Here is a 20,361-nt window from a genome sequence, read left to right on the forward strand (position 1 = left end):
AGCGTGAGCAATCACTATAACCACAGCACTGGAGCGTGAGCAATCACTATAACCACAGCACTGGAGCGTGAGCAATAACTATAACCACAACACTGGAGCATGAGCCATCACTGTAACAACAGCACTGTAGCATGAGCAATCACTATAGCCACAGCACTGGAGCATGAGCAATCACAAGAACCACAGCACTGGAGCATGAACAATCACTATACCAACAACACTGGAGCATGAGCAATCACTATAACCACAGCACTGGAGCATGATTATCATTATAACTACAGCACTGGAACATGAACAATCACTGTAACCACACCACTGGAGCATGAGAAATCACTATAACCACAGCACTGGATCATGAGCAATCACTACAAACACAGCACTAGAGCATGAGCAATCACTACAACCACAGCACTGGAGCATGAGAAATCACTATAACCACAGCACTGGAGCATGAGCAATCACTATAACCACAGCACTGGAGCATGAGCAATCACTATAACCACAGCACTGGAGCATGAGCAATCACTATAACCACAGCACTGGAGCATGAGCAATCACTATAACCACAGCACTGGATCATGAGCAATCACTATAACCACAGCACTGCAGCAAGAGGAATCACTATAACCACAGCATTGGAGCATGAGCAATCACTATAACCACAGCACTGGAGCATGAGAAATCACTATAACCACAGCACTGGAGCATGAGAAATCACTATAACCACAGCACTGGAGCTTGAGCAATCACTATAACCACAGCATTGGAACATGAGGATCATTATAACAACAGCGCTGGAACATGAGAAATCACCGCAGCCATAGAACAGGAGCATGAGCAACCACTAAACCCACAGCACTGGAGCATGAGCAATCACTATAACCACAGCACTGGAGCATGAGCAATCACTATAAGCACAGCACTGGAGCATGAGCAATCACTATAACAACAGCACTGGAGCGTGAGCAATCACTATAACCACAGCACTGGAGCATGAGCAATCACTATAACCACAGCATGGAGCGTGAGCAATAACTATAACCACAACACTGGAGCATGAGCCATCACTGTAACAACAGCACTGTAGCATGAGCAATCACTATAGCCACAGCACTGGAGCATGAGCAATCACAAGAACCACAGCACTGGAGCATGAGTAATCACTATAACAACAGCACTGGAGCATGACCAATCACTATAACCACAGCACTGGAGCATGACCAATCACTATAACTATAGCACTGCAGCATGAGCAATCAGCGCAGCCACTGCACTGGAGCGTGAGCAATTACCACAGCCACAGCACTGTAGCATGAGCAATCACTACAATCACTATAACCACAGCAATGGAACATGAGAAATCACCATAACCACAGCACTGGAGCATGAGCAATCACTATACCAACAACACTGGAGCATGAGCAATCATTATAACCACAGCACTGGAGCATGATTATCATTATAACAACAGCACTGGAGCATGAGCAATCACTATAACCACACCACTGGAGCATGAGCAATCACTATACCAACAACACTGGAGCATGAGCAATGATTCTACCAACAACACTGGAGCATGAGCAATCATTATAACCGCAGCACTGGAGCATGAGAATCATTAGAATAACAACACTGGAGCATGAGCAATCATTATAACAACAGCACTGGAACATGAGAAATCACCATAACCACAGCACTGAAGCATGAGCAATCACTATACCAACAACACTGGAGCATGAGCAATCACTATACCAACAACACTGGAGCATGAGCAATCACTATAGCCACAGCACTGGAGCATGAACAATCACTGTAACCACACCACTGGAGCATGAGAAATCACCATAACCACAGCACTGGATCATGAGCAATCACTACAAACACAGCACTAGAGCATGAGCAATCACTACAACCACAGCACTGGAGCATGAGAAATCACTATAACCACAGCACTGGAGCATGAGCAATCACTATAACCACAGCACTGGAGCATGAGCAATCACTATAACCACAGCACTGGAGCATGAGCAATCACTATAACCACAGCACTGGAGCATGAGAAATCACTATAACCACAGCACTGGAGCATGAGAAATCACTATAACCACAGCACTGGAGCATGAGAAATCACTATAACCACAGCACTGGAGCTTGAGCAATCACTATAACCACAGCATTGGAACATGAGGATCATTATAACAACAGCGCTGGAACATGAGAAATCACCGCAGCCATAGCACAGGAGCATGAGCAACCACTAAACCCACAGCACTGGAGCATGAGCAATCACTATAAGCACAGCACTGGAGCATGAGCAATCACTATAACAACAGCACTGGAGCGTGAGCAATCACTATAACCACAGCACTGGAGCGTGAGCAATCACTATAACCACAGCACTGGAGCATGAGCAATAACTATAACCACAACACTGGAGCATGAGCAATCACTGTAACAACAGCACTGTAGCATGAGCAATCACTATAGCCACAGCACTGGAGCATGAGCAATCACAAGAACCACAGCACTGGAGCATGAACAATCACTATAACCACAGCACCAGAGCATGAGCAATTGCCATAACCACAGCACTGGAGCGTGAGCAATCGCTATAACCACAGCACTGGAGCATGAGCAATCACTATAACAACAGCACTGGAGCATGAGGAATCACTATAACAACAGCACTGGAGCATGACCAATCACTATAACCACAGCACTGGAGCATGACCAATCACTATAACTACAGCACTGCAGCATGAGCAATCAGCGCAGCCACTGCACTGGAGCATAAGCAATTACCACAGCCACAGCACTGTAGCATGAGCAATCCCTACAATCACTATAACCACAGCACTGGAACATGAGAAATCACCATAACCACAGCACTGGAGCATGAGCAATCACTATACCAACAACACTGGAGCATGAGCAATCATTATAACCACAGCACTGGAGCATGATTATCATTATAACAACAGCACTGGAGCAAGAGCAATCACTATAACCACACCACTGGAGCATGAGCAATCACTATACCAACAACACTGGAGCATGAGCAATCATTATACCAACAACACTGGAGCATGAGCAATCATTATAACAACAGCACTGGAACATGAGAAATCACCATAACCACAGCACTGAAGCATGAGCAATCACTATACCAACAACACTGGAGCATGAGCAATCAATATAACCACAGCACTGGAGCATGATTATCATTATAACTACAGCACTGGAACATGAACAATCACTGTAACCACACCACTGGAGCATGAGAAATCACCATAACCACAGCACTGGATCATGAGCAATCACTACAAACACAGCACGAGAGCATGAGCAATCACTATAACTACAGCACTGGAGCATGAGCAATCACTATAACCACAGCACTGGAGCATGAGCAATCACTATAACCACAGCACTGGAGCATGAGCAATCACTATAACCACAGCACTGGAGCAAGAGGAATCACTATAACCACAGCATTGGAGCGTGTGCAATCACTATAACCACAGCACTGGAGCATGAGCAATCACTACAACCACAGCACTGGAGCATGAGCAATCAGCGCAGCCAATGCACTGGAGCATGAGCAATCACTCTAGCCACAGCTCTGGACATTAGCAATCACAATAACCACAGCACTGGAGCACGAGCAATCACTATAACAACAGCACTGGAGCGTGAGCAATCACTATAACCACAGCACTGGAGCGTGAGCAATCACTATAACCACAGCACTGGAGCATGAGCAATAACTATAACTACAGCACTGGAGCATGAGCAATCACAAGAACCACAGCACTGGAGCATGAACAATCACTATAACCACAGCACCAGAGCATGAGCAATTGCCATAACCACAGCACTGGAGCGTGAGCAATTGCTATAACCACAGCACTGGAGCATGAGCAATCACTATAACAACAGCACTGGAGCATGAGCAATCACTATAACAACAGCACTGGAGCGTGAGCAATCACTATAACCACAGCACTGGAGCGTGAGCAATCACTATAACCACAGCACTGGAGCATGAGCAATAACTATAACCACAACACTGGAGCATGAGCCATCACTGTAACAACAGCACTGCAGCATGAGCAATCACTATAGCCACAGCACTGGAGCATGAGCAATCACAAGAACCACAGCACTGGAGCATGAACAATCACTATAACCACAGCACCAGAGCATGAGCAATTGCCATAACCACAGCACTGGAGCGTGAGCAATCGCTATAACCACAGCACTGGAGCATGAGCAATCACTATAACAACAGCACTGAGCATGAGTAATCACTATACCAACAGCTCTGAAGCATGACCAATCACTATAACCACAGCACTGGAGCATGACCAATCACTATAACTACAGCACTGCAGCATGAGCAATCAGCGCAGCCACTGCACTGGAGCATGAGCAATTACCACAGCCACAGCACTGTAGCATGAGCAATCACTACAATCACTATAACCACAGCAATGGAACATGAGAAATCACCATAACCACAGCACTGGAGCATGAGCAATCACTATACCAACAACACTGGAGCATGAGCAATCATTATAACCACAGCACTGGAGCATGATTATCATTATAACAACAGCACTGGAGCATGAGCAATCACTATAACCACACCACTGGAGCATGAGCAATCACTATACCAACAACACTGGAGCATGAGCAATCATTATACCAACAACACTGGAGCATGAGCAATCATTATAACCGCAGCACTGGAGCATGAGAATCATTATAATAACAACACTGGAGCATGAGCAATCATTATAACAACAGCACTGGAACATGAGAAATCACCATAACCACAGCACTGAAGCATGAGCAATCACTATACCAACAACACTGGAGCATGAGCAATCACTATACCAACAACACTGGAGCATGAGCAATCACTATAACCACAGCACTGGAGCATGATTATCATTATAACTACAGCACTGGAACATGAACAATCACTGTAACCACACCACTGGAGCATGAGAAATCACCATAACCACAGCACTGGATCATGAGCAATCACTACAAACACAGCACTAGAGCATGAGCAATCACTACAACCACAGCACTGGAGCATGAGAAATCACTATAACCACAGCACTGGAGCATGAGCAATCACTATAACCACAGCACTGGAGCATGAGCAATCACTATAACCACAGCACTGGAGCATGAGCAATCACTATAACCACAGCACTGGAACATGAGCAATCACTATAACCACAGCACTGGATCATGAGCAATCACTATAACCACATCACTGCAGCAAGAGGAATCACTATAACCACAGCATTGGAGCGTGAGCAATCACTATAACCACAGCACTGGAGCATGAGAAATCACTATAACCACAGCACTGGAGCATGAGAAATCACTATAACCACAGCACTGGAGCTTGAGCAATCACTATAACCACAGCATTGGAACATGAGGATCATTATAACAACAGCGCTGGAACATGAGAAATCACCGCAGCCATAGCACAGGAGCATGAGCAACCACTAAACCCACAGCACTGGAGCATGAGCAATCACTATAACCACAGCACTGGAGCATGAGCAATCACTATAACAACAGCACTGGAGCATGAGCAATCACTATAACAACAGCACTGGAGCATGAGCAATCACTATAACAACAGCACTGGAGCGTGAGCAATCACTATAACAACAGCACTGGAGCGTGAGCAATCACTATAACCACAGCACTGGAGCGTGAGCAATCACTATAACCACAGCACTGGAGCGTGAGCAATCACTATAACCACAGCACTGGAGCGTGAGCAATAACTATAACCACAACACTGGAGCATGAGCCATCACTGTAACAACAGCACTGTAGCATGAGCAATCACTATAGCCACAGCACTGGAGCATGAGCAATCACAAGAACCACAGCACTGGAGCATGAACAATCACTATACCAACAACACTGGAGCATGAGAAATCACCATAACCACAGCACTGGATCATGAGCAATCACTACAAACACAGCACTAGAGCATGAGCAATCACTACAACCACAGCACTGGAGCATGAGAAATCACTAGAACCACAGCACTGGAGCATGAGCAATCACTATAACCACAGCACTGGAGCATGAGCAATCACTATAACCACAGCACTGGAGCATGAGCAATCACTATAACCACAGCACTGGAGCATGAGCAATCACTATAACCACAGCACTGGATCATGAGCAATCACTATAACCACAGCACTGGAGCTTGAGCAATCACTATAACCACAGCATTGGAACATGAGGATCATTATAACAACAGCGCTGGAACATGAGAAATCACCGCAGCCATAGCACAGGAGCATGAGCAACCACTAAACCCACAGCACTGGAGCATGAGCAATCACTATAACCACAGCACTGGAGCATGAGCAATCACTGTAACAACAGCACTGGAGCATGAGCAATCACTATAACAACAGCACTGGAGCGTGAGCAATCACTATAACCACAGCACTGGAGCGTGAGCAATCACTATAACCACAGCACTGGAGCGTGAGCAATAACTATAACCACAACACTGGAGCATGAGCCATCACTGTAACAACAGCACTGTAGCATGAGCAATCACTATAGCCACAGCACTGGAGCATGAGCAATCACAAGAACCACAGCACTGGAGCATGAACAATCACTATACCAACAACACTGGAGCATGAGCAATCACTATAACCACAGCACTGGAGCATGATTATCATTATAACTACAGCACTGGAACATGAACAATCACTGTAACCACACCACTGGAGCATGAGAAATCACTATAACCACAGCACTGGATCATGAGCAATCACTACAAACACAGCACTAGAGCATGAGCAATCACTACAACCACAGCACTGGAGCATGAGAAATCACTATAACCACAGCACTGGAGCATGAGCAATCACTATAACCACAGCACTGGAGCATGAGCAATCACTATAACCACAGCACTGGAGCATGAGCAATCACTATAACCACAGCACTGGAGCATGAGCAATCACTATAACCACAGCACTGGATCATGAGCAATCACTATAACCACAGCACTGCAGCAAGAGGAATCACTATAACCACAGCATTGGAGCATGAGCAATCACTATAACCACAGCACTGGAGCATGAGAAATCACTATAACCACAGCACTGGAGCATGAGAAATCACTATAACCACAGCACTGGAGCTTGAGCAATCACTATAACCACAGCATTGGAACATGAGGATCATTATAACAACAGCGCTGGAACATGAGAAATCACCGCAGCCATAGAACAGGAGCATGAGCAACCACTAAACCCACAGCACTGGAGCATGAGCAATCACTATAACCACAGCACTGGAGCATGAGCAATCACTATAAGCACAGCACTGGAGCATGAGCAATCACTATAACAACAGCACTGGAGCGTGAGCAATCACTATAACCACAGCACTGGAGCATGAGCAATCACTATAACCACAGCATGGAGCGTGAGCAATAACTATAACCACAACACTGGAGCATGAGCCATCACTGTAACAACAGCACTGTAGCATGAGCAATCACTATAGCCACAGCACTGGAGCATGAGCAATCACAAGAACCACAGCACTGGAGCATGAGTAATCACTATAACAACAGCACTGGAGCATGACCAATCACTATAACCACAGCACTGGAGCATGACCAATCACTATAACTATAGCACTGCAGCATGAGCAATCAGCGCAGCCACTGCACTGGAGCGTGAGCAATTACCACAGCCACAGCACTGTAGCATGAGCAATCACTACAATCACTATAACCACAGCAATGGAACATGAGAAATCACCATAACCACAGCACTGGAGCATGAGCAATCACTATACCAACAACACTGGAGCATGAGCAATCATTATAACCACAGCACTGGAGCATGATTATCATTATAACAACAGCACTGGAGCATGAGCAATCACTATAACCACACCACTGGAGCATGAGCAATCACTATACCAACAACACTGGAGCATGAGCAATGATTCTACCAACAACACTGGAGCATGAGCAATCATTATAACCGCAGCACTGGAGCATGAGAATCATTAGAATAACAACACTGGAGCATGAGCAATCATTATAACAACAGCACTGGAACATGAGAAATCACCATAACCACAGCACTGAAGCATGAGCAATCACTATACCAACAACACTGGAGCATGAGCAATCACTATACCAACAACACTGGAGCATGAGCAATCACTATAACCACAGCACTGGAGCATGAACAATCACTGTAACCACACCACTGGAGCATGAGAAATCACCATAACCACAGCACTGGATCATGAGCAATCACTACAAACACAGCACTAGAGCATGAGCAATCACTACAACCACAGCACTGGAGCATGAGAAATCACTATAACCACAGCACTGGAGCATGAGCAATCACTATAACCACAGCACTGGAGCATGAGCAATCACTATAACCACAGCACTGGAGCATGAGCAATCACTATAACCACAGCACTGGAGCATGAGAAATCACTATAACCACAGCACTGGAGCATGAGAAATCACTATAACCACAGCACTGGAGCATGAGAAATCACTATAACCACAGCACTGGAGCTTGAGCAATCACTATAACCACAGCATTGGAACATGAGGATCATTATAACAACAGCGCTGGAACATGAGAAATCACCGCAGCCATAGCACAGGAGCATGAGCAACCACTAAACCCACAGCACTGGAGCATGAGCAATCACTATAAGCACAGCACTGGAGCATGAGCAATCACTATAACAACAGCACTGGAGCGTGAGCAATCACTATAACCACAGCACTGGAGCGTGAGCAATCACTATAACCACAGCACTGGAGCATGAGCAATAACTATAACCACAACACTGGAGCATGAGCAATCACTGTAACAACAGCACTGTAGCATGAGCAATCACTATAGCCACAGCACTGGAGCATGAGCAATCACAAGAACCACAGCACTGGAGCATGAACAATCACTATAACCACAGCACCAGAGCATGAGCAATTGCCATAACCACAGCACTGGAGCGTGAGCAATCGCTATAACCACAGCACTGGAGCATGAGCAATCACTATAACAACAGCACTGGAGCATGAGGAATCACTATAACAACAGCACTGGAGCATGACCAATCACTATAACCACAGCACTGGAGCATGACCAATCACTATAACTACAGCACTGCAGCATGAGCAATCAGCGCAGCCACTGCACTGGAGCATAAGCAATTACCACAGCCACAGCACTGTAGCATGAGCAATCCCTACAATCACTATAACCACAGCACTGGAACATGAGAAATCACCATAACCACAGCACTGGAGCATGAGCAATCACTATACCAACAACACTGGAGCATGAGCAATCATTATAACCACAGCACTGGAGCATGATTATCATTATAACAACAGCACTGGAGCAAGAGCAATCACTATAACCACACCACTGGAGCATGAGCAATCACTATACCAACAACACTGGAGCATGAGCAATCATTATACCAACAACACTGGAGCATGAGCAATCATTATAACAACAGCACTGGAACATGAGAAATCACCATAACCACAGCACTGAAGCATGAGCAATCACTATACCAACAACACTGGAGCATGAGCAATCAATATAACCACAGCACTGGAGCATGATTATCATTATAACTACAGCACTGGAACATGAACAATCACTGTAACCACACCACTGGAGCATGAGAAATCACCATAACCACAGCACTGGATCATGAGCAATCACTACAAACACAGCACGAGAGCATGAGCAATCACTATAACTACAGCACTGGAGCATGAGCAATCACTATAACCACAGCACTGGAGCATGAGCAATCACTATAACCACAGCACTGGAGCATGAGCAATCACTATAACCACAGCACTGGAGCAAGAGGAATCACTATAACCACAGCATTGGAGCGTGTGCAATCACTATAACCACAGCACTGGAGCATGAGCAATCACTATAACCACAGCACTGGAGCTTGAGCAATCACTATAACCACAGCACTGGAGCTTGAACAATCACTATAACCACAGCACTGGAGCATGAGCAATCACCGCAGCAACTGCATTGGAGCATGAGAAATCACTATAACCACAGCGCTGGAGCATGAGCAATCACTATAACCACAGCACTGGAGCATGAGCAATCACTATACCCACAGCACTGGAGCATGAGCAATCACTATAACCACAGCACTGGAGCATGAGCAATCACTACAACCACAGCACTGGAGCATGAGCAATCACTATAACCACAGCACTGGAGCATGAGCAATCACTATAACAACAGCACTGGAGCATGAGCAATCACTATAACCACAGCACTGGAGCATGAGCAATCACTATGACCACAGCACTGGAGCATGAGAAATCACTATAACCGCAGCACTGGAGCATGAGCAATTACTATAACCACAGCACTGGAGCATGAGCAATCACTATAACCACAGCACTGGAGCATGAGCAATCACTATGACCACAGCACTGGAGCATGAGAAATCACTATAACCACAGCACTGGAGCATGAGCAATCAGCGCAGCCAATGCACTGGAGCATGCGCAATCACTCTAGCCACAGCACTGGACATTAGCAATCACTATAACCACAGCATTGGAGCATGAGCAATCACTGTAACAACAGCACTGGAGCGTGATCAATCACTATAACCACAGCACTGGAGCATGAGCAATAACTATAACCACAGCACTGGAGCATGAGCAATCAGCGCAGCCACTGCACTGGAGCGTGAGCAATTACCACAGCCACAGCACTGTAGCATGAGCAATCACAACAATCACTATAACCACAGCACGGGAGCATGAGCAATCACTACAGTCACAGCACTGGAGCATGAGTAATCACTGTAGCCACAGCACTGGAGCATGAGCAATCATTATAACCACAGCACGGGAGCATGAGCAATCACTATAACAACAGCACTGGAGCATCAGCAATCAGTATAACCACAGCACTGGGGCATGAGCAATCACTATAAACACAGCACTGGAGCATGAGCAATCACTATAACCACAGCACTGGAGCATGAGCAATCACTATAACCACAGCACTGGAGCATGAGCAATCACTATAACCACAGCACTGGAGCATGAGCAATAACTATATCCACAGCACTGGAACATGAGCAATCATTATAACCGCAGCACTGGAACATTAGAAATCACTATAACCACAGCACTGCAGCATGAGCAATCACTATAAACACAGCACTGGAGCATGAGCAATCACTATAAACACAGCACTGGAGCATGAGCAATCACTATATCCACAGCACTGGAACATGCGAAATCACCATAACCACAGCACTGGAGCATGAGCAATCATTAGAACAACAGCACTGGAACATGAGAAATCACCATAACCACAGCACTGGAGCATGAGCAAACACTATACCAACAACACTGGAGCATGAGCAATCACTGCAGCAACTGCATTGGAGCATGAGAAATCACTATAACCACAGGACTAGAGCATGAGCAATCACTATAACCACAGCACTGGAGCATGAGCAATCACTATAACCACAGCACTGGAGCATGAGCAATCACTATAATCACAGCACTGGAGTATGAGCAATCACCGCAGCAACTGCATTGGAGCATGAGAAATCACTATAACCAGAGCACTGGAGCATGAGCAATCACTATAACCACAGCACTGGAGCATGAGCAATCACTATAACCACAGCACTGGAGCATGAGCAATCACTATAACCACAGCACTGGTGTGTGAACATTCACCGCAGCACTGAACTGCGGAATGAGAATCATTATAACCACGGTACTAGAGCATGAGCAATCACCGTGAACACAGCACTGGAACATTAGCAGGCACTGTTAATTAATATAGCACTGGAGCATTAGCATTACTAACAAACACTGAAGCATGAGCAAAGACTGTTAATTATCACAGCACTGGGACGTGGAGAATTATCAGTGAGATAAAATTATTGGATGAAGAAAAGTTGTAACAGATAAGAAATGTTAGTGTACCTTTCGTGAATTTTAAAAATCATAAAAAAATCAGTCATTAAGAGAGTTTTAAATTTAGCAAAAGCTGGAGTCCAGAATGGTGTCCTCCTGTGCTTGCTAGATCAGAGCTGCAGGGTTGCAAACTGCCTCTATTTCACAAATAGCTTCACTCAATCTATCTCATTATTATTTCAAAAAAACTGTTACAATAAAGCATCCAAAGTTTCTGAAGTTACAAGAGGCAAATTGTGTGGAAGTGAAAAATTATTAGCCTAGCAATGAATTGATTACAAACTTTAAATCTTTATTAAAAGGAAGAGTTGCCAGAAGATCAAAGAGATAACTGCTTTCTGTTTTTTTAAACATGATGGTCTATGTTTTAGTATTGAAGAACTCTATTTTGCACTTGTTTGTATTGAATTTAGCCAACCATCACCCACCTCACCCCAGAGGACTGAATTTACAGCGCTGTTTCCTTGTTTTGCTTAATCCTGTAACTCTTTCGAATACAAACCCGTTTCCATCTGTTCCTATTCAGATGAAGTGACATTGTTTCATAGTTTGCCATTGTGAGATTTGAACTCTTGATCTTGGGGTTACAAACCCAGTACCATATCTACCTTAATTTTAAAAACATTTTCAGATAGTGCATCAAATGGATTCAGCTCAATCTCAAACGATTGAGGCAGAAACTTTATCTATAAATTCATAATGATACACATAAGTCAAATCAGCTGCTTGGTGTTCAGTTGATTGGGCCTCACTAGAATGTCCAGTCGTCGGTTTTTTTTTTGGATGATAGGAAAACCACACAGCAGCAAGAAAGATTACAAATGATAGATATTTGATGGCGGCTGGGTTCATACTGAGAGCGCGGATAGCAGGGCAAATGGGATCTTGGGCTTCATAAACAAAGGTATTGTGCACAAAAGCAGGGAGGTTATGCTGGACGTACATCAAGCTCTAGTTAAGCCACAACTAGAATATTGTGCCCAGTTTTGGTCACCAAACTTTAGGAAGGGTGAGAGGGCCCTTGAGAAAGTACAGAGATTTACCAGAACAGTTCAAGGGATGAGGGATTTTAACTGCATGGTCAGGTCGGAGAAGCTAGGATTGTTCCCCTTGCAGCAAAGGAGATTGAGGGGATAGTTGATAAAGATGTACAAGATTATGACAGGTGTAAATAAGATAGACAAAGAAAAGCTGTTCCCATTAGCTGATGGTACAAGGGCCAAGAAGATATTGGTTTAAGGTTTTGGGCAAGAGATGAGCAGGGTGGGTGTTGTGTGAGGAAGGACTTTTTTTTACACAGCGAGCAGCAATGGCCTGGAACTTGCTGCCTAGGAGGGTGCTGAAAGCGGAGAAGATCAATGATTTCAGAAGAAAAACAAAAACAGAATTACCTGGAAAAACTCAGCAGGTCTGGCAGCATCGGCGGAGAAGAAAAGAGTTGACGCTTCAACAGAACTGAGTGAATCTTAGAAAAGGGGTGAAATATAAACTGGTTTAAGGTTTTGGGGGGGGTGGGGGAGAGAAGTGGGGGGGTGGTGTGGTTGTAGGGACAAGCAAGCAGTGATAGGAGCAGATAATCAAAAGATGTCACAGACAAAAGAACAAAAGAACACAGAGGCATTGAAGGTGGTGATATTATCTAAACAAATGTGCTAATTAAGAATGGATGGTAGGGCACTCAAGCTACAGCTCTTGTGGGGGTGGGGTGGAAAGACTAGCAGGGCATAAAAGATTTTAAAATGATGAAAATAGGTGGGAAAAGAAAAATCTATATAAATTATTGGAAAAAACAAAAGAAAGGGGGAAGAAACAGAAAGGGGTGGGGATGGAGGAGAGAGTTCAAGATCTAAAGTTGTTGAATCAATATTCAGTCCGGAAGGCTGTAAAGTGCCTAGTCGGAAGATGAGGTGCTGTTCCTCCAGTTTGCGTTGGGCTTCACTGGAACAATGCAGCAAGCCAAGGACAGACATGTGGGCAAGAGAGCAGGGTGGAGTGTTAAAATGGCAAGCGACAGGGAGATTTGGATCATTCTTGCGGACAGACCGCAGGTGTTCTGCAAAGCGGTCGCCCAGTTTACGTTTGGTCTCTCCAATGTAGAGGAGACCACATTGGGAGCAACGAATGCAGTAGACTAAGTTGGGGGAAATGCTGCTTCACTTGAAAGGAGTGTTGGAAGGAAATTGGATGGACATTTGAAGGAAATAAACTTTCAGATACAGGAAGAGTGGGGGAAAGGACTGGCTGAAGTGTTCTGGAGAGCCAGCATGGACTCGATAGGCTGAATGGCCTCTTTCTGTGCAGTAATGACATTACACAGTTCACACATATTCACCGGACAAAGGACAGTAAAGGAAAATTCTTAATCATAAGGGGACATTGGAGACATCAACAGCACTGAACCCAAGAAGAAATCAGTGCGGATCCAGTATTTGTTACACAAATTCTATTAAAGTGCCGCACCTGAACAGTTAAACTCTGTTCCCTTTGGAGATGCTGATGGACATGGTGTGTGTTTCCATCATTTCCTGTTTTACACTATGTTATTAAGAATTTGCTTATCTAAATACTGGATTGTAATGCAGCCACAAGAATTCTTACCAAGCTGTACATGTCACATGTTGAATCACCAACTAGTATATTAAACCACAACAAATGGTATAGACTTCACATTCATGCAAATTGTCACCAATTTGGTGTCTTTTCCTCATAGCACTGACTCAATATCAGATCTCACATCGGAGAAACAAGAATAACATAACCTCTAAAGCGGCAGCTTTTACCATCATACTAACAGAGACAGATCAAGCAAAAATAAATATCTTATAGCAGTAATCAGATGTACAAAGACAAGTGACACTGAACGGGGGTCGAAGAAAAAAGGTAGTGAATTACAGGAAATGAAGTGGCTGTGGGGAATGCAGACTATTGGCAGGGAAAGAAGCTTGGAAAGACAGGAGAGGGAGGATAGAAAGGGCTGCAAAGGTTGAGTAAAGTGAGGGGCTTGATAGGTGGAAAAATAGTAACGGTTGAGGACACAGAGTATATGGGCAACTATGAGTTTATCAGGACAATGGTGACAGGATTACAAATTGGCGAGTGTATATTTGGGTTTTATTAGGAACCATGGTGGCAAGATGCTATGTGGGGCAGAAGGTGAGGTTTAATTGGTGACCTTGATGACAGGATCCTCTATTGGGGGCCAGGTTGACAGGATAGTATATTAGGGTGTTATTAGGGACAGGTTGACAGGATGGTATATTAGGGGGTTTATTAGGGGCCAGGTTGACAGGATGGTATATTAGGGGGTTTATTGGAAGCCAGGTTGACAGGATGATATTTTAGGGGGCTTATTAGGGACCAGGTTGACAGGATGGTATATTAGGGGGGTTATTAGAGCCAGGTTGACAGGATGGTATATTAGGAGGTTATTAGGGACCAGGTTGACAGGATGGTATATTAGGGTGTTTATTAGGGACCAGGTTGACAGGATGGTATATTAGGGGGGTTATTAGGGACCAGGTTGACAGGATGGTATATTAGGAGGTTATTAGGGACCAGGTTGACAGCATGGTATATTAGGGGGCTTATTGGAGGCCAGGTTGACAGGATGGTATATTAGGGGATTGTTAGGGGCCAGGTTGACAGGATGATATATTAGGGGTAATTAGGGACCAGGTTGACAGGATGGTATATTAGGGGGTTATTAGGGGCCAGGTTGACAGGATGGTATATTAGGGGGTTTATTAGGGACCAGGTTGACAGGATGGTATATTTGGGGATTATGAGGGACCAGGTTGACAGGATGGTATATTAGGGGGTTTATTAGAGACCAGGTTGACAGGATGGTATATTAGGGGTGTTATTGGAGGCCAGGTTGACAGGATGGTATATTAGGGGGGTTTATTAGGGACCAGGTTGACAGGATGGTATATTAGGGGGTTATTAGGGGCCAGGTTGACAGCATGGTATATTAGGGGGTTTATTAGGGATCAGGCTGACAGGATGATATATTAGGGGGTTTATGAGGGACCATGTTGACAGGATAGTATATTAGGGGGGGTTATTGAAGACCAGGTTGGCAGGATGGCATATTAGGGCGTTTATTAGGGTCCAGGTTGACAGGATGGGATATTAGGGGGTTTATTATGGTCCAGGCTGACAGGATGGTATATTAGGGCAGTTATTAAGGACCAGGCTGACAGGATGGTATATTAGGGCGGTTATTAAGGGCCAGGTTGACAGGATGGTATATTAGGGGGGGTTATTAGGGGCCAGGTTGACAGGATGGTATATTGGGGGGGTTACTGGAGACCAGGTTGACAGGATGGTATCTAAGGGGGGTTATTAGGGACCAGCTTGACAGGATGGTATATTAGGGAGGTTATTGGAGACCAGGTTGACAGGATGGTATATTAGGGGGTTTATTAGGGATCAGGTTGACAGGATGGTATATTAGGGGGTTTATTAGGGGACAGGTTGACAGGATGGTATTCAGGGGGTTTATTAGGGAGCAGGTTGACAGGATGGTATATTAGGGGGTTTATTAGGGGCCAAGTTGACAGGATGGTATATTAGGGGGATATTAGGGGCCAGGTTGACACGATGGTATATTAGGGGGTTTATTAGGGGCCAGTTTGACAGGATGGTATATTAGGAGGTTTATTAGGGAGCAGGTTAACAGGATGATATATTAGGGGGTTATTAGGGACTAGGTTGACAGGATGGTATATTAGGGGGTTTATTAGGGATCATGTTCACAGGATGGTATATTAGGGGGTTATTAGGGATCAGGTTGACAGGATGGTATATTAGGGGGTTATTAGGGAACAGGTTGACAGGATGGTATGTTAGGGGGTTTATTAGAGGCCAGGTTGACAGGATGGTATATTAGGGGGTTTATTAGGGGCCAGGTTGATAAGGATGGTATATTTGGGGGTTTATTCGGGATCAGGTTGACAGGATGGTATATTAGGGGGTTTATTAGGGATCAGGTTCACAGGATGGTATATTAGGGGGTTATTAGGGGCCACGTTGACAGGATGGTATATTAGGGGGTTTAGAGGCAAGATTGACTGGATGGTATATTAGTGGGTTTATTAGGGACCAAGTTGACAGGATGGTATATTGGGGGGGTTATTAGAGGCCAGGTTGACAGGATGGTATATTAGGGGGGTTATTGGAGAGCAGGTTGACAGGATGGTATATTAGGGGGTTATTAGGGGCCAGGTTGACAGGATGGTATATTAGGGGGTTATTGGAGAGCAGGTTGACAGGATGGTATATTAGGGGGTTATTAGGGGCCAGGTTGATAGGATGGTATATTTGGGGGTTTATTCGGGATCAGGTTGACAGGATGGTATATTAGGGGTTTATTAGGGATCAGGTTGACAGGATGGTATATTAGGGGGTTATTAGGGGCCAGGTTGACAGGATGGTATATTAGGGGGTTTAGAGGCAAGATTGACTGGATGGTATATTAATGGGTTTATTAGGGACCAAGTTGACAGGATGGTATATTGGGGGGGGTTATTAGAGGCCAGGTTGACAGGATGGTATATTAGGGGGTTATTAGGGGCCAGGTTGACAGGATGGTATATTAGGGGGTTATTAGGGGCCAGGTTGACAGGATGGTATATTAGGGGGTTATTAGGGGCCAGGTTGACAGGATGGTATATTAGGGGGTTATTAGGGGCCAGGTTGACAGGATGGTATATTAGGGGGTTATTAGGGGCCAGGTTGACAGGATGGTATATTAGGAGGTTATTAGGGGCCAGGTTGACAGGATGGTATATTAGGGGGTTTAGAGGCAAGATTGACTGGATGGTATATTAGTGGGTTTATTAGGGACCAAGTTGACAGGATGGTATATTGGGGGGGTTATTAGAGGCCAGGTTGACAGGATGGTATATTAGGGGGTTATTAGGGGCCAGGTTGACAGGATGGTATATTAGGGGGTTATTAGGGGCCAGGTTGACAGGATGGTATATTAGGGGGTTATTAGGGGCCAGGTTGACAGGATGGTATATTAGGGGGTTATTAGGGGCCAGGTTGACAGGATGGTATATTAGGGGGTTATTAGGGGCCAGGTTGACAGGATGGTATATTAGGGGGTTATTAGGGGCCAGGTTGACAGGATGGTATATTAGGGGGTTATTAGGGGCCAGGTTGACAGGATGGTATATTAGGGGGTTATTAGGGGCCAGGTTGACAGGATGGTATATTAGGAGGTTATTAGGGGCCAGGTTGACAGGATGGTATATTAGGGGGTTTAGAGGCAAGATTGACTGGATGGTATATTAGTGGGTTTATTAGGGACCAAGTTGACAGGATGGTATATTGGGGGGGTTATTAGAGGCCAGGTTGACAGGATGGTATATTAGGGGGTTATTAGGGGCCAGGTTGACAGGATGGTATATTAGGGGGTTATTAGGGGCCAGGTTGACAGGATGGTATATTAGGGGGTTATTAGGGGCCAGGTTGACAGGATGGTATATTAGGGGGTTATTAGGGGCCAGGTTGACAGGATGGTATATTAGGGGGTTATTAGGGGCCAGGTTGACAGGATGGTATATTAGGGGGTTATTAGGGGCCAGGTTGACAGGATGGTATATTAGGGGGTTATTAGGGGCCAGGTTGACAGGATGGTATATTAGGAGGTTATTAGGGGCCAGGTTGACAGGATGGTATATTAGGGGGTTTAGAGGCAAGATTGACTGGATGGTATATTAGTGGGTTTATTAGGGACCAAGTTGACAGGATGGTATATTAGGGGGTTATTAGGGGCCAGGTTGACAGGATGGTATATTAGGGGGTTATTAGGGGCCAGGTTGACAGGATGGTATATTAGGGGGTTATTAGGGGCCAGGTTGACAGGATGGTATATTAGGGGGTTATTAGGGGCCAGGTTGACAGGATGGTATATTAGGGGGTTATTAGGGGCCAGGTTGACAGGATGGTATATTAGGGGGTTATTAGGGGCCAGGTTGACAGGATGGTATATTAGGGGGTTATTAGAGGCCAGGTTGACAGGATGGTATATTAGGGGGTTATTAGAGGCCAGGTTGACAGGATGGTATATTAGGGGGTTATTAGAGGCCAGGTTGACAGGATGGTATATTAGGGGGTTATTAGAGGCCAGGTTGACAGGATGGTATATTAGGGGGTTATTAGGGGCCAGGTTGACAGGATGGTATATTAGGAGGTTATTAGGGGCCAGGTTGACAGGATGGTATATTAGGGGGTTATTAGGGGCCAGGTTGACAGGATGGTATATTAGGGGGTTATTAGAGGCCAGGTTGACAGGATGGTATATTAGGGGGTTATTAGGGGCCAGGTTGACAGGATGGTATATTAGGGGGTTATTAGGGGCCAGGTTGACAGGATGGTATATTAGGGGGTTATTAGGGGCCAGGTTGACAGGATGGTATATTAGGGGGTTATTAGGGGCCAGGTTGACAGGATGGTATATTAGGGGGTTATTAGGGGCCAGGTTGACAGGATGGTATATTAGGGGGTTATTAGGGGCCAGGTTGACAGGATGGTATATTAGGGGGTTATTAGGGGCCAGGTTGACAGGATGGTATATTAGGGGGTTATTAGGGGCCAGGTTGACAGGATGGTATATTAGGGGGCTTATAACGAGCCCGGACTACTGGCCGCGAACCCTGACACTGAAGCAACGTGAAACCTCAGCCCAGGGCGGAGGTGGTACCCGGCACAAAGGATGACTAATCCCGCCCCTTGGGGCACTTGGCCGTCCAGCCCCCCGGTCTGAGTCTCCCCCCCAGCTCCGGGCTCCGGGCTCCGGGCCCCGGCCTCGGTTCACAGGCGCCGCTCTCTCCCTCCCTCTCACTCCGCCCCTGGGTGTATTTTTGGTGCGGAGCCGGGGGCAGGCAGGCGCGGTCCACTCCGCTCCACGCGGGTCGGGTCGGCTCTGGCCAGCCCCGGGCCTGGGGCAGCCCGGCCGCCGGGACTCACCTGTCTCCGCGGCGCTGCAAGGCTGAGGTGCGGCGGACTCGGACTCATTGATGGACAACCACCGCCGCTCTCCCCGTGACGCCACCGGCCTGCGCCCACTGGCCGCAACGTCATCACAAAGCGCCCACTCACACCCTGCACACGCGCAGTGTGGTGTGAAAACCACGTGCCGCTGGATTAGGGCGGGAAAGTGAGAGTGGCCGGAGTCGGAAGAGTGAGGGGCCGGGGGAGAGAGGGTGAGGGGCCGGGGGGGAGAGAGAGCGAGGGGCCGGGGGGGAGAGAGGGTGAGGGGCCGGGGGGGAGAGAGCGAGGGGCCGGGG

The 20,361-nt window shown here is 45.9% G+C and overlaps 1 protein-coding gene across 1 annotated transcript in view; it reads right to left on the reverse strand.

Annotated features, from left to right (window-relative positions):
- Positions 1-20,144, reverse strand: part of LOC121278680 (polycomb group RING finger protein 3) — a 229,300-nt gene extending 209,156 nt beyond the window's left edge. The window contains exon 1 of the mRNA XM_041189022.1: positions 20,042-20,144. Coding sequence (XP_041044956.1) covers positions 20,042-20,089 — 48 coding nt within the window. The 5' untranslated portion in view covers positions 20,090-20,144. The remainder of the gene's footprint in view (positions 1-20,041) is intronic.
- Positions 20,145-20,361: the final 217 nt, after the last annotated feature.

Source organism: Carcharodon carcharias, chromosome 1 (genome assembly GCF_017639515.1).
Source record: "Carcharodon carcharias isolate sCarCar2 chromosome 1, sCarCar2.pri, whole genome shotgun sequence".
Lineage (NCBI taxonomy): Eukaryota > Metazoa > Chordata > Chondrichthyes > Lamniformes > Lamnidae > Carcharodon > Carcharodon carcharias.